The following is a 14,782-nucleotide window of genomic DNA, read 5'->3' as shown; positions in this document are numbered from 1 at the left end:
ACCTTCCCTCTCACAGACACCAAGCCCCTCCTCCTTCTGTTTACCTTCCCTCTCACAGACACCAAGCCCCTCCTCCTTCTGTGCTGTTTACCTTCCCTCTCACAGACACCAAGCCCCTCCTCCTTTTGTGCTGTTTACCTTCTCTCTCTCACAGACACCAAGCCCCTCCTCCTTCTGTGCTGTTTACCTTCCCTCTCCACAGACAGCAAGCCCCTCCTCCTTCTGTGCTGTTTACCTTCCCTCTCACAGACACCAAGCCCCTCCTCCTTCTGTTTACCTTCCCTCTCCACAGACACCAAGCCCCTCCTCCTTCTGTTTACCTTCCCTCTCACAGACACCAAGCCCCTCCTCCTTCTGTTTACCTTCCCCCTCTCACAGACACCAAGCCCCTCCTCCTTCTGTTTACCTTCCCTCTCTCCCAGACACCAAGCCCCTCCTCCTTCTGTTTACCTTCCCTCTCTCACAGACACCAAGCCCCTCCTCCTTCTGTTTACCTTCCCTCACAGACACCAAGCCCCTCCTCCTTCTGTTTACCTTCCCTCTCCACAGACACCAAGCCCCTCCTCCTTCTGTTTACCTTCCCTCTCTCACAGACACCAAGCCCCTCCTCCTTCTGTTTACCTTCCCTCTCTCACAGACACCAAGCCCCTCCTCCTTCTGTTTACCTTCCCTCTCTCACAGACACCAAGCCCCTCCTCCTTCTGTTTACCTTCCCTCTCTCACAGACACCAAGCCCCTCCTCCTTCTGTTTACCTTCCCTCTCTCACAGACACCAAGCCCCTCCTCCTTCTGTTTACCTTCCCTCTCTCACAGACACCAAGCCCCTCCTCCTTCTGTTTACCTTCCCTCTCTCACAGACACCAAGCCCCTCCTCCTTCTGTTTACCTTCCCTCTCTCACAGACACCAAGCCCCTCCTCCTTCTGTTTACCTTCCCTCTCTCACAGACACCAAGCCCCTCCTCCTTCTGTTTACCTTCCCCCTCTCACAGACACCAAGCCCCTCCTCCTTCTGTTTACCTTCCCTCTCTCACAGACACCAAGTCCCTCCTCCTTCTGTTTACCTTCCCCCTCTCACAGACACCAAGCCCCTCCTCCTTCTGTTTACCTTCCCTCTCTCACAGACACCAAGCCCCTCCTCCTTCTGTTTACCTTCCCCCTCTCACAGACAACAAGCCCCTCCTCCTTCTGTTTACCTTCCCTCTCACAGACACCAAGCCCCTCCTTCTTCTGTTTACCTTCCCTCTCTCACAGACACCAAGCCCCTCCTCCTTCTGTTTACCTTCCCCCTCTCACAGACAACAAGCCCCTCCTCCTTCTGTTTACCTTCCCTCTCACAGACACCAAGCCCCTCCTCCTTCTGTTTACCTTCCCTCTCTCACAGACACCAAGCCCCTCCTCCTTCTGTTTACCTTCCCCCTCTCACAGACAACAAGCCCCTCCTCCTTCTGTTTACCTTCCCTCTCACAGACAACAAGCCCCTCCTCCTTCTGTTTACCTTCCCTCTCACAGACACCAAGCCCCTCCTCCTTCTGTTTACCTTCCCTCTCACAGACACCAAGCCCCTCCTCCTTCTGTGCTGTTTACCTTCCCTCTCACAGACACCAAGCCCCTCCTCCTTTTGTGCTGTTTACCTTCCCTCTCTCACAGACACCAAGCCCCTCCTCCTTCTGTGCTGTTTACCTTCCCTCTCCACAGACAGCAAGCCCCTCCTCCTTCTGTGCTGTTTACCTTCCCTCTCACAGACACCAAGCCCCTCCTCCTTCTGTTTACCTTCCCTCTCCACAGACACCAAGCCCCTCCTCCTTCTGTTTACCTTCCCTCTCCACAGACACCAAGCCCCTCCTCCTTTTGTGCTGTTTACCTTCCCTCTCTCACAGACACCAAGCCCCTCCTCCTTCTGTGCTGTTTACCTTCCCTCTCCACAGACAGCAAGCCCCTCCTCCTTCTGTGCTGTTTACCTTCCCTCTCACAGACACCAAGCCCCTCCTCCTTCTGTTTACCTTCCCTCTCCACAGACACCAAGCCCCTCCTCCTTCTGTTTACCTTCCCTCTCACAGACACCAAGCCCCTCCTCCTTCTGTTTACCTTCCCCCTCTCACAGACACCAAGCCCCTCCTCCTTCTGTTTACCTTCCCTCTCTCACAGACACCAAGCCCCTCCTCCTTCTGTTTACCTTCCCTCTCTCACAGACACCAAGCCCCTCCTCCTTCTGTTTTCCTTTCCCTCTCCACAGACACCAAGCCCCTCCTCCTTCTGTTTACCTTCCCTCTCACAGACACCAAGCCCCTCCTCCTTCTGTTTACCTTCCCTCTCCAGACACCAAGCCCCTCCTCCTTCTGTTTACCTTCCCTCTCACAGACACCAAGCCCCTCCTCCTTCTGTTTACCTTCCCCCTCTCACAGACACCAAGACCTCCTCCTTCTGTTTACCTTCCCTCTCTCACAGACACCAAGCCCCTCCTCCTTCTGTTTACCTTCCCTCTCTCACAGACACCAAGCCCCTCCTCCTTCTGTTTACCTTCCCTCTCCACAGACACCAAGCCCCTCCTCATTCTGTTTACCTTCCCTCTCCACAGACACCAAGCCCCTCCTCCTTCTGCACACCTTCCCTCTCCACAGACACCAAGCCCCTCCCCCTGCCACCCACAATAAAGAGGAAAGATCACGTCTTCCTCTATGACGACAAGCAGTTTCAACTCACTATTTGCATTAGAGGCTTGGTCCAACAGAAATCGGTCGATTCCCCTTGTACCTATTCCTTTATTATGTCTCACCTCCCAACATGTAGAACAGAGCAGACCCTACTAAAATGGGAGTATCAATGAACATGATTGTGGAAAATGAATGTTCCGTTTTTGTCGCGCGCGGCATTGCAGTGCCGCTAGCAGTATTTTAGCCACATACTGTCATGTGCCAGCTGTCTAGTCTGTGTTTTAGAAAGGTGCAACTAGCATAAAAATATTCATTAATATAAGCAATTGGCAACTAGTTCTAATTCAGAGAAATAAGCATCTTGTTATGCAGGTAGGCCACTTGATTTCAACATCTAAACAAAGTGAACGGGCTATGTTGTTCAAACAGTTGGGAGACGGACAGGAGGGTGCGTTCATAACAGTTAAACGGTTCTACCTCGTTAACGAGCAAATAGATACAAGTTAGCTAGACTTTAAATATAAAGACTGGCTGGCTACTCACTAAGCACGTGGGCTTATGCTTGTTTATGACAGGGGTTCCCAAACTTTTTCACTCAGCATTGGGGAACATCCGGCGCACACCACGTCTGTTTCCATGGGCACAAGCACTGTTCTGTTTCTATGGGCACAAGCACTGTTCTGTTTCTATGGGCACAAGCACTGTTCTGTTTCTATGGGCACAAGCACTGTTCTGTTTCTATGGGCACAAGCACTGTTCTGTTTCTATGGGCACAAGCACTGTTCTGTTTCTATGGGCACAAGCACTGTTCTGTTTCTATGGGCACAAGCACTGTTCTGTTTCCATGGGCACAAGCACTGTTCTGTTTCCATGGGCACAAGCACTGTTCTGTTTCCATGGGCACAAGCACTGTTCTGTTTCTATGGGCACAAGCACTGTTCTGTTTCCATGGGCACAAGCACTGTTCTGTTTCTATGGGCACAAGCACTGTTCTGTTTCTATGGGCACAAGCACTGTTCTGTTTCTATGGGCACAAGCACTGTTCTGTTTCTATGGGCACAAGCACTGTTCTGTTTCTATGGGCACAAGCACTGTTCTGTTTCCATGGGCACAAGCACTGTTCTGTTTCCATGGGCACAAGCACTGTTCTGTTTCTATGGGCACAAGCACTGTTCTGTTTCTATGGGCACAAGCACTGTTCTGTTTCTATGGGCACAAGCACTGTTCTGTTTCTATGGGCACAAGCACTGTTCTGTTTCTATGGGCACAAGCACTGTTCTGTTTCTATGGGCACAAGCACTGTTCTGTTTCCATGGGCACAAGCACTGTTCTGTTTCCATGGGCACAAGCACTGTTCTGTTTCTATGGGCACAAGCACTGTTCTGTTTCTATGGGCACAAGCACTGTTCTGTTTCTATGGGCACAAGCACTGTTCATGTGACACCAAGTGTTCCACCTCCCCCTCTTGTTGGCGGAGAGAACATTTTGCAGGTTTAAAGCTTATTTCTTGAGAATTCTACACATTTTGTCATGTCTCGTGTATTCATGTGATATTTGAGTGACTCGAACGTTACAACAAAATCCGTAGGCTAAAAAAAAAACCTAGCTAAAATAAGCGTTAGCTGACATGGGTTAGTTGATCTGATTTCTGACAAGTTATAAATAGTCTCTCTAAGGTCTGCGACGACTGACATAATAATATAATATGCCATTTAGCAGACGCTTTTATCCAAAGCAACTTACAGTCATGCGTGCATACATTTTTGTGTATGGGGTGGTCCCGGGGATCGAACCCACTACCTTGGCGTTACAAGCGCCGTGCTCTACCAGCTGAGCTACAGAGGACCAATCATGACAAGAGGAAAACTGATGATGCACTGCCCGAGTTCTAAATTGCAGCTTGTGCATTCTACTATTACAACTTTGAAAGCCGGACTGAGTTCCCGTGACCCTGGGCTCAGAGGCTCACTCACCCCTCATTGGCCCGGCAGATCGATTCATTAATTGACCGACTGATTGACTCACCCCTCATTGGCTGGCTTCTTGCGGAGGATGCTGGGTCGAGGGGAGGGAACCAGGGGGGGAGCTCCGCCTCCTACTCCGCCCTGGGGGTGTGTCTGTACAGTGGTAGCATTAGGCTGTGTGGCGCCGAACGGGCTGCCCATAGGACCACCCACAAACGTACCGCCTTCAGCCAATAATATCCCTGCAGAACAGACACAGGACAGAACACAGGTTCAGATGTACAGCCATAGACTTATCATATAGATTTGATCAATTATCATTCAAATCACATCACCTTGAGCAGACGTTTTATCCAAAGTATATATTTGTACAATACTTTCAGTATGTGTTTGTGGTCCCTGTGGGACATATTCAATATTTCAAGTAGGATATGCTGCTTCTTGAGGCCATGTTAAACGTTAGTATACTGTAGATTACCAGATGGTTTGGGCTCAGACTGCTGCCTTGCGTTTGGTGCCTGCTGAATTCCCTGTGTGCCGATTGGACCAGAGCTATGCAACCCCTGCACTCCCATTGGTGCAGGCTGGATGCCCTGGGCTCCCATTGATTGAGGCTGGATTCCCTGGGTGCTGATTTGTGCAGACTGTAGACCAATCCTGTCCACGGCCATCAGCTGCATGGGGTTGAGGTGGACAGCCACACCAGGCTGGCTGGGCTGAGCGGAGCTAGGGGTCTGGGGCGTCGCTGAGGAGAGGAGCAGGGTGTCAGTCAAGCAGACCTGGGAGATTATGCCGACTGATCCTTAAGGTATTTACTCTTTTGTGTATCGGGCAAGGTATTCCAGAGTCAATTGAATGAAGTTAAATTCAAAAGTGTTGACGTGTTTACCTGGGTACTGTCTGGTGGGGGACACAGAGCTGGTGATGGGGGCGTAGGTGTGTGTCATGGGGTACGGAGAAGAGGAGTAGGTGGGCAGGAAGTACTGGAAGTGCACCGGTCCAGACGGCCTGTTGTCACTCCTGCCCTCGATGGCGACAGGGTTAGGAGAGGAGCGGTGGCCAGAGATGGAGATCAGGTTGGTCCTCTCTGCCGGGTAGTCTGATTGGACACGGGGGGAGGTGTGGGCTATGGGCTGGTAGTCTGATTGGACACGCGGGGAGGTGTGGGCTATGGGCTGGGGCACCACTTTAGCTGTTGGTACAACATAATGAAAGAAATACACTTTAGCTGTCGATACAACAGAGGATGGGGGTTATGATACAGGAGAGTGGTAGGAATAGACAGAGCTCAAATAGGCTGATTATCCAAAATGAGGAACTATGAGAGCACTTCTACGCAGTTTCAAAGTTAAAAGATTTAATGGAAGTAAAGATGGAAATACTCTTTAAAAGGAAATAAATAATGAATGCAAAAAAGCCCACTAGTGGCTTTGAATGTGTCTGAGTATTTTGTGCACTAGCTTTCACTGCATCTGAGTTTTATACCGGCTGTTACTCACCAACTGGGATGGTAGAGGTGGTCACTGCTGTGGCATGGGAGGAGTGGGAGGTCATCGCCATGGTGACGACAGTACCGCTGGTCATCTGGGTGTGCGGCGCAGTGCCTGAAAGAGGACAGGGACAGAGGATCATGGGAAAGAGAATACCATTCGTTTCAACGAGGAATCGTTAAAAAGGGCGACTGTACTTCCTTGACTTGGCCTCGTTTTTTAGATTTGGTTCATTAAGAAATGTCGGCGGCCATTCAAACGTGAGTTGGTTTCGGGCTGTGGTTTGATGTGGGTCTCGTGTGTGTTCGCAAGGCGGAAAGAGTTAGCCAAATTATTTAGCCAATTAGCTTCAGCCGGCTGGTGTACGACCAAAGTGGTTTGACTTTGGCTAGCCCCATCTCCGTGGCTAATTAGGGACCGTCAATAAATGACACAATGTAAATAAGACAATATTTTCATGTGCACACCTTTTAGTTCTCATTAAATGCTTTCAAAATGTGTATAGAATTTATAGTTGGTTTGAGGCAGTGTTTCCGCTGCAGTTTATATATGGCGCTACGCCATTGGCAAAATCACTGCCGCCACGCCCCCAAAAATATGGAGCATAAAAGATATAACAATCTGACGAGGCGCACTTTGAAGACGCTAAAAAAGCATTCCACATTTACTTTTCCCCTGCAAACAAAATGAGTAATGAATAGAACAATCTTGACAACCCCATAGTAAAAATAGTTTATCTATTTACCTAGTCGGCTTGTTGTTGTGTGTTCTATGCGAGATAAATATTAGAAAGAGGGGGTTTCCATTTCTACTTTATTTCTGAACTCCTAAAAGAGCAAACTGCACCCGTTTTTAGCAGCAGCATGTTTAAGCAAGTTTGTAACATGGGTCAATTGTAAGGTAACTTGGGGTAAAATGCCGCCCAAACTCAACATATTTTTTGGGGGTGACTTAAATTGTGATGAGACAGATTCCATTTTTAGTTGAGCAAGGGAAAGTGTTAGGGGGGGGGGGGGGGGGGGGGGATGGTGACATGAAGGGGTTTCTGTGAGAAGTACAGGCAGGGGGAACTTTACCCCGGCAGCGGTTTACCCCAAGTTACCCAGGTAGGCCTAAATTATATTTACTGTGTTTATGCACGTTTTTGGGGACATAACATGTATGCCAACTAGTTAAAATATCACATTTGGGATCTAGCTAATGATTAGTCCAATAGGGTGAATGCAGATAGACAACCCCATGCTTCAGCCTATTTATTTATAGCCAGCGATAATGCTTATTTTCTAATAGCATACCTTATAATACGGACCAAGCATAGGCTATATGGGTCCAATATGTCAAAATAATTTAAACTAATAATTATACCAATAGCCCAGCATTATTTTATTTTAATTCATTTTGGAGTAGAATGACCTTTTAAAATGTTTGAGTCACTCATGTTCGAGCCACTGAGATAGCATGAACTATGGCAAAATGTATAGGGCTCCCGAGTGGCGCAGTGGTCTACTAGAGATCCTGGTTCGAATCCAGGCTCTGTCGGCTCTGTCGGCCGAGACCGGGAGACCCATGGGGCGGCGCACAATTGGCCCAGCGTCGTCCAGGGTAGGGGAGGGAATGGCCGGCAGGGATGTAGCTCAGTTGGTAGAGCATGGCGTTTGCAACGCCAGGGTTGTGGGTTCGATTCCCACGGGGGGCCAGTATGAAAAAATTAATAATAATGTATGCAGTCACTAAGTCGCTCTGGATAAGAGCGTCTGCTAAATAATGTAAATGTATAGAATGGTAGGAAATTAGCTTTAAAACTATAACAGGGAGGCCTCTAAAATAGGCTGATTTTTAGGGGCAGTTGTTCTTTAAAATGTCCATGTCATTTTATTTAAATTATGATCTAAAAAGGCTAAACGGATCCTAGATCAGCACTCCTCCTCTGACTCTTTGTGAATATGGGTCCTAGAAATGGTGGCCTCATAGAATTACATATTAAAATATTCATTCAAGTGATTTAAAAAGGATCTCTGTGGGTGTTCCTTACCTGTGGTGGTGGTTAGAATCGGCGCCACTGTTGCTGCAGCCACCGGAGTCCCACTACCGAAGATGGATTTCTGTAATACAAGGTAATATATGTTCTTCTATGTCTATGTCGTAGTGTCACCCTTCAATATAACAGCATTTGACAAACAGAAAACAAGACTTGAGGAGAACAACCACAGAGCATCTTACCCTCCCCTCCGTATGTATTTGGACAGTGAAGCTAACCACAGAGCATCTTACCCTCCCCTCCGTATGTATTTGGACAGTGAAGCTAAAAAAAATGTTACATTTGGCTCTATACGCCACCATTTGGGATTTGAGATCAAATGTTTCATGAGGCGGCCGACCGTCCAGAATGTCACCTTTTATTTGAGGGTATTTTCATACATATCCGTTTTACTGTTTAGAAATGAAAACACTTATACATACATACACACACACACACACACATCTTCACTGACATTTTCAACCTCTCCCTGAATGACTCTGTAATACCTACGTTTCAAGCAGACCACCATAGTTCCTGTGCCCAAGGACACTAAGGTAACCTGCCTAAATGACTACCGACCCATAGCACTCACGTCTGCAGCCATGAAGTGCTTTGAAAGGCTGGTTATGGCTCACATCAACACCATCATCCCAGAAACCCTAGACCCACACCAATTCGCATACCGCCCCAACAGATCCACAGATGATGCAATCTCTATTGCACTCCACACTGCCTTCTCCCACCTGGACAAGAGGAACACCTATGTGAGAATACTATTCATTGACTAAAGCTCAGCATTCAACACCATAGCGCCCACAAAGCGTATCATTAAGCTAAGGACCCTGGGACTAAACACCTCTCTCTGCAACTGGATCCTGGACTTCTTGACGGGCCGCCCCCAGGTGGTAAGGGTAGGTAACAACACATCCGCCACGCTGATCCTCAACACGGGGGCCCCTCAGGGGTGCATGCTTAGTCCCCTCCTGTCTGAGACAGACTATAGGGAGGAGGTCAGAGACCTGGCAGTGTGGTGCCAGGATAACAACCTCTCCCTCAACGTGATCAAGACAAAGAAGCTGATCGTGAACTACAGGAAAAGGAGGGCCGAACACGCCCCCATTCACATCGACGAGGCTGTAGTGGAGCGGGTCGAGAACTTTCAAGTCCCTTGGTGTCCACATCACCAACAAACTGTCATGGTCCAAACACACCAAGACAGTCGTGAAGAGGGCAAGACAAAGCCTATTCCCCCTCAGGAGACTGAAAATATTTGGCAAATCCTCAAAAGAGTTATACAGCTGCACCATCGAGAGCATCCTGACTGGTTGCATCACTGCCTGGTATGGCAACTGCTCGGCCTCCGACCGCAAGGCACTACAGGCGAGGGTGCGTACGGCCCAGTACATCACTGGGGCCAAGCTTCCTGCCATCCAGGACCTCTATACCAGGCGGTGTCAGAGGAAGGCCCAAAAAAATCTCAAAGACTCCAGTCACCCACTGGGTTCTCTCTGCTACCGCACAGCAAGTGGTACCAGAACGCCAAGTCTAGGTCATAAAAGGCTCCTTAACAGCTTCTACCCCCAAGCCATAAGACTGCTGAACAATTCATCAAATGGCCACCCGGACTATTTACATTGACTCCCCCCCTTTGTTTTTACACTGCTGCTACTCTCTGTTTATTATCTATGCATAGTCACTTTACCCCTAGCTACACAGGAGCAATTAGGGTTAAGTGCCTTGCTCAAGGGCACATCGACTGATTTTTCACCTAGTCGGCTCGGGGATTAGAACCAGCGACCTTTCGGTTACTGGCACAACGCTCTTAACCACTAAGCTACCTGCCGTGTTTCGAACTGTATTTTGCCCAATAGAAAGTGAATGGTGAATAATGTATTGTCATTTTGGAGTCACTTTTATTTTAATACACTATAAGTGAATTTTGTCCAAATACAGATGTAGGATCTTAATTTGAGCCAGTTTGCTACAGCAGGACAATTATACATTTTTCGTAAGGGAAAATCAAGTCTGAAATTTCGAAGTGTAAATTAAACTTCAGAAGCCTCTTTAAACCTCAAATACACTATGCAAGTTAAACATTTCCTGCAACAGGGAAAAGTGCTTTCATTTATAAATAGTAAAACAGATATGCATATGAAAATACCCTAAAATAAAAGGTGACATTCTATTCTGTTGCCTGATATAAGAACATTTGATCTCAAATCCAAAATGCTGGAGTATAGAGCCAAAGGTAAATATTTATCTTCACCAGGTTCTGACCTGTGTCATGGTGTGGGGGGGCTGGGGTTTCTGCCCCCATATGGCAGGGTGGGAGGGCAGGTTGATCCGTGTGGCCGTGTCCCTGGCCCCCTGGGGACGCTGGATACTGATGGTGGCCGGAGGAGGGTGGATGGTCAGCCCTGGATGCCTGGAGGAGGGAGCACAAGATATCATCAACCCACCATCCCTTTAATGTAACATCATCAACCCACCATCCCTTTAATGTGACATCATCAACCCACCACCCCTTTAATGTGACATCATCAACCCACCACCCCTTTAATGTGACATCATCAACCCACCATCCCTTTTAATGTGACATCATCAACCCACCATCCCTTTTAATGTGACATCATCAACACACCATCCCTTTAATGTGACATCATCAACCCACCATCCCTTTTAATGTGACATCATCAACACACCATCCCTTTAATGCGACATCATCAACCCACCATCCCTTTTAATGTGACATCATCAACACACCATCCCTTTAATGCGACATCATCAACACACCATCCCTTTAATGCGACATCATCAACCCACCATCCCTTTTAATGTGACATCATCAACCCACCACCCCTTTAATGTGACATCATCAACCCACCATCCCTTTTAATGTGACATCATCAACACACCATCCCTTTAATGCGACATCATCAACCCACCATCCCTTTTAATGCGACATCATCAACCCACCATCCCTTTAATGCGACATCATCAACCCACCATCCCTTTTAATGTGACATCATCAACACACCATCCCTTTAATGCGACATCATCAACCCACCATCCCTTTTAATGTGACATCATCAACCCACCATCCCTTTTAATGCGACATCATCAACCCACCATCCCTTTAATGTGACATCATCAACCCACCATCCCTTTAATGTGACATCATCAACCCACCATCCCTTTTAATGTGACATCATCAACCCACCATCCCTTTTAATGTGACATCATCAACCCACCATCCCTTTTAATGTGACATCATCAACCCACCATCCCTTTAATGCGACATCATCAACCCACCATCCCTTTAATGTGACATCATCAACCCACCATCCCTTTTAATGTGACATCATCAACCCACCATCCCTTTTAATGTGACATCATCAACCCACCATCCCTTTAATGCGACATCATCAACCCACCATCCCTTTTAATGTGACATCATCAACCCACCATCCCTTTAATGCGACATCATCAACCCACCATCCCTTTAATGTGACATCATCAACCCACCATCCCTTTTAATGTGACATCATCAACACACCATCCCTTTTAATGTGACATCATCAACCCACCATCCCTTTAATGCGACATCATCAACCCACCATCCCTTTAATGTGACATCATCAACCCACCATCCCTTTAATGCGACATCATCAACCCACCATCCCTTTAATGTGAGAGCTCTGGTGGGTATTGTTTCAATATATTATACATGGTCAATAAACTTCAAATTTGAATTCTAAACATTGTGGGCACAAACACACATTTTGTCATTTATACAGGTGGTTAAAGAGAAGTCCTATTGTTCATTTTGTCATTTATACAGGTGGTTAAAGGGAAGTCTATATATTATATATATATATATATATATATATATTTGCATGCGTTTTACATTCATAAAGCAGGGCGTTATAAAACTACTCGCAGGCTGCCTTTGTTTTACACCTTGTTCAGTCCTGTTACCTCATTGGCTAGCTAGCTAACAACCTGGTAACTCTAGTTTATCCAAACATCGGGGACACAGAAACAAAGGAAAGGGGATGTTTTCTTCAGGAGATCAATGATCACAGCAATGAATGAATGACCCATCTCTTGCATGTCCTCATCAACCTTGATGCTTTTTATAAAAGAGACAGTGTACACTTTTCAATAGGAAAATAGTGCTTTTAACACAATGTAGAAACCCAATATTCCACAAATGACTTTTTAATTTCAATGACAGATATTCGTATCAACAGTTTAGCTTTTTATAATAAACAAACGTATTTACAGGGTTACATATTCGTTTCTAGGGCACAACATGTGCTTCGGAAGTAGATGGAATTCACGTAGGCTACATCACAATCTTATTTTCTGGTGCTCCTAACTTTTTTTTAAAGTCGGGAGCACCACTGCTACCAATAAAAAATGTTTAATTTAGAGCCCTGACCATCAGTTCATCTGACTCTGGGTAAGTAGATAAAGGGCCAACATCCCACACTATCCTTATCAATGCTAGGATAGCATTTGGGCCACTTACCCATGCAGCATCTCTGCAGAGCGGGTGACCGTTGGGTTGATGACAGGGGACTGGTTCCGGGTGGCTGAGATGGGGTCCACTACTGTGGGAAGGACCGCTGTAGAGCCGGTGACAGGGGGACGAGACTGAGGAGGAAGAAGAGAGGGAGAGTATCAAGCGTTGTATGTCACACGATGTTTCTCTACATGACTGACTGAACTGTCAACACAAACAACTACAGAGGGAAAAATCATGAACGCAGGAGTTATCTTTGTTATAATGAAGAAACTCCAACACCGGGGCAGTCATTTCCTGCACCACAAATGAGAAAGACATGGTGTGCAAGTTAACATTTGATCTGTAAACTCTCCCACCATAACAATGCCATTGAGCTGTAAACTCTCCCACCATAACCCCAATGCCATTGAGCTGTAAACTCTCCCACCATAACAATGCCATTGAGCTGTAAACTCTCCCACCATAACAATGCCATTGATCTGTAAACTCTCCCACCATAACCCCAATGCCATTGAGCTGTAAACTCTCCCACCATAACAATGCCATTGAGCTGTAATCTCTCCCACCATAACAATGACATTGAGCTGTAAACTCTCCCACCATAACAATGCCATTGAGCTGTAAACTCTCCCACCATAACAATGCCATTGATCTGTAAACTCTCCCACCATAACAATGCCATTGAGCTGTAAACTCTCCCACCATAACAATGCCATTGATCTGTAAACTCTCCCACCATAACCCCAATGCCATTGATCTGTAAACTCTCCCACCATAACAATGCCATTGATCTGTAAACTCTCCCACCATAACAATGCCATTGAGCTGTAAACTCTCCCACCATAACAATGCCATTGAGCTGTAAACTCTCCCACCATAACAATGCCATTGAGCTGTAAACTCTCCCACCATAACAATGCCATTGAGCTGTAAACTCTCCCACCATAACCCCAATGCCATTGAGCTGTAAACTCTCCCACCATAACAATGCCATTGAGCTGTAATCTCTCCCACCATAACAATGCCATTGAGCTGTAAACTCTCCCACCATAACAATGCCATTGAGCTGTAAACTCTCCCACCATAACAATGCCATTGATCTGTAAACTCTCCCACCATAACAATGCCATTGAGCTGTAAACTCTCCCACCATAACCCCAATGCCATTGAGCTGTAAACTCTCCCACCATAACAATGCCATTGAGCTGTAAACTCTCCCACCATAACCCCAATGCCATTGAGCTGTAAACTCTCCCACCATAACAATGCCATTGAGCTGTAATCTCTCCCACCATAACAATGCCATTGAGCTGTAAACTCTCCCACCATAACAATGCCATTGAGCTGTAAACTCTCCCACCATAACAATGCCATTGATCTGTAAACTCTCCCACCATAACAATGCCATTGAGCTGTAAACTCTCCCACCATAACAATGCCATTGATCTGTAAACTCTCCCACCATAACCCCAATGCCATTGATCTGTAAACTCTCCCACCATAACAATGCCATTGATCTGTAAACTCTCCCACCATAACAATGCCATTGATCTGTAAACTCTCCCACCATAACAATGCCATTGAGCTGTAAACTCTCCCACCATAACCCCAATGCCATTGAGCTGTAAACTCTCCCACCATAACAATGCCATTGAGCTGTAAACTCTCCCACCATAACCCCAATGCCATTGAGCTGTAAACTCTCCCACCATAACAATGCCATTGAGCTGTAATCTCTCCCACCATAACAATGCCATTGAGCTGTAAACTCTCCCACCATAACAATGCCATTGATCTGTAAACTCTCCCACCATAACAATGCCATTGAGCTGTAAACTCTCCCACCATAACAATGCCATTGATCTGTAAACTCTCCCACCATAACCCCAATGCCATTGATCTGTAAACTCTCCCACCATAACAATGCCATTGAGCTGTAAACTCTCCCACCATAACAATGCCATTGAGCTGTAAACTCTCCCACCATAACAATGCCATTGAGCTGTAAACTCTCCCACCATAACAATGCCATTGAGCTGTAAACTCTCCCACCATAACAATGCCATTGAGCTGTAAACTCTCCCACCATAACAATGCCATTGAGCTGTAAACTCTCCCACCATAAC

General features: G+C 46.7%; 1 protein-coding gene across 1 annotated transcript in view; it reads right to left on the bottom strand.

Annotated features, from left to right (window-relative positions):
* Window positions 1–14,782, bottom strand: part of LOC311126099 (histone deacetylase complex subunit SAP130-like) — a 62,613-nt gene that overhangs the window by 30,309 nt on the left and 17,522 nt on the right. The window contains exons 8-14 of the mRNA XM_084200124.1: window positions 12,660–12,784; window positions 10,403–10,550; window positions 8,138–8,207; window positions 6,115–6,219; window positions 5,505–5,807; window positions 5,094–5,360; window positions 4,677–4,857 (exon numbers count right to left, since the gene is read on the bottom strand). Coding sequence (XP_084056250.1) covers window positions 4,677–4,857; window positions 5,094–5,360; window positions 5,505–5,807; window positions 6,115–6,219; window positions 8,138–8,207; window positions 10,403–10,550; window positions 12,660–12,784 — 1,199 coding nt within the window. The remainder of the gene's footprint in view (window positions 1–4,676; window positions 4,858–5,093; window positions 5,361–5,504; window positions 5,808–6,114; window positions 6,220–8,137; window positions 8,208–10,402; window positions 10,551–12,659; window positions 12,785–14,782) is intronic.

This window comes from Coregonus lavaretus, assembly GCF_964263955.1.
Source record: "Coregonus lavaretus genome assembly, contig: HAP1_SCAFFOLD_799, whole genome shotgun sequence".
In the NCBI taxonomy this organism is placed as follows: domain Eukaryota; kingdom Metazoa; phylum Chordata; class Actinopteri; order Salmoniformes; family Salmonidae; genus Coregonus; species Coregonus lavaretus.
Note: the sequence above shows the minus strand (reverse complement) of the source record. Positions and strands in the feature narration are given on the sequence as shown.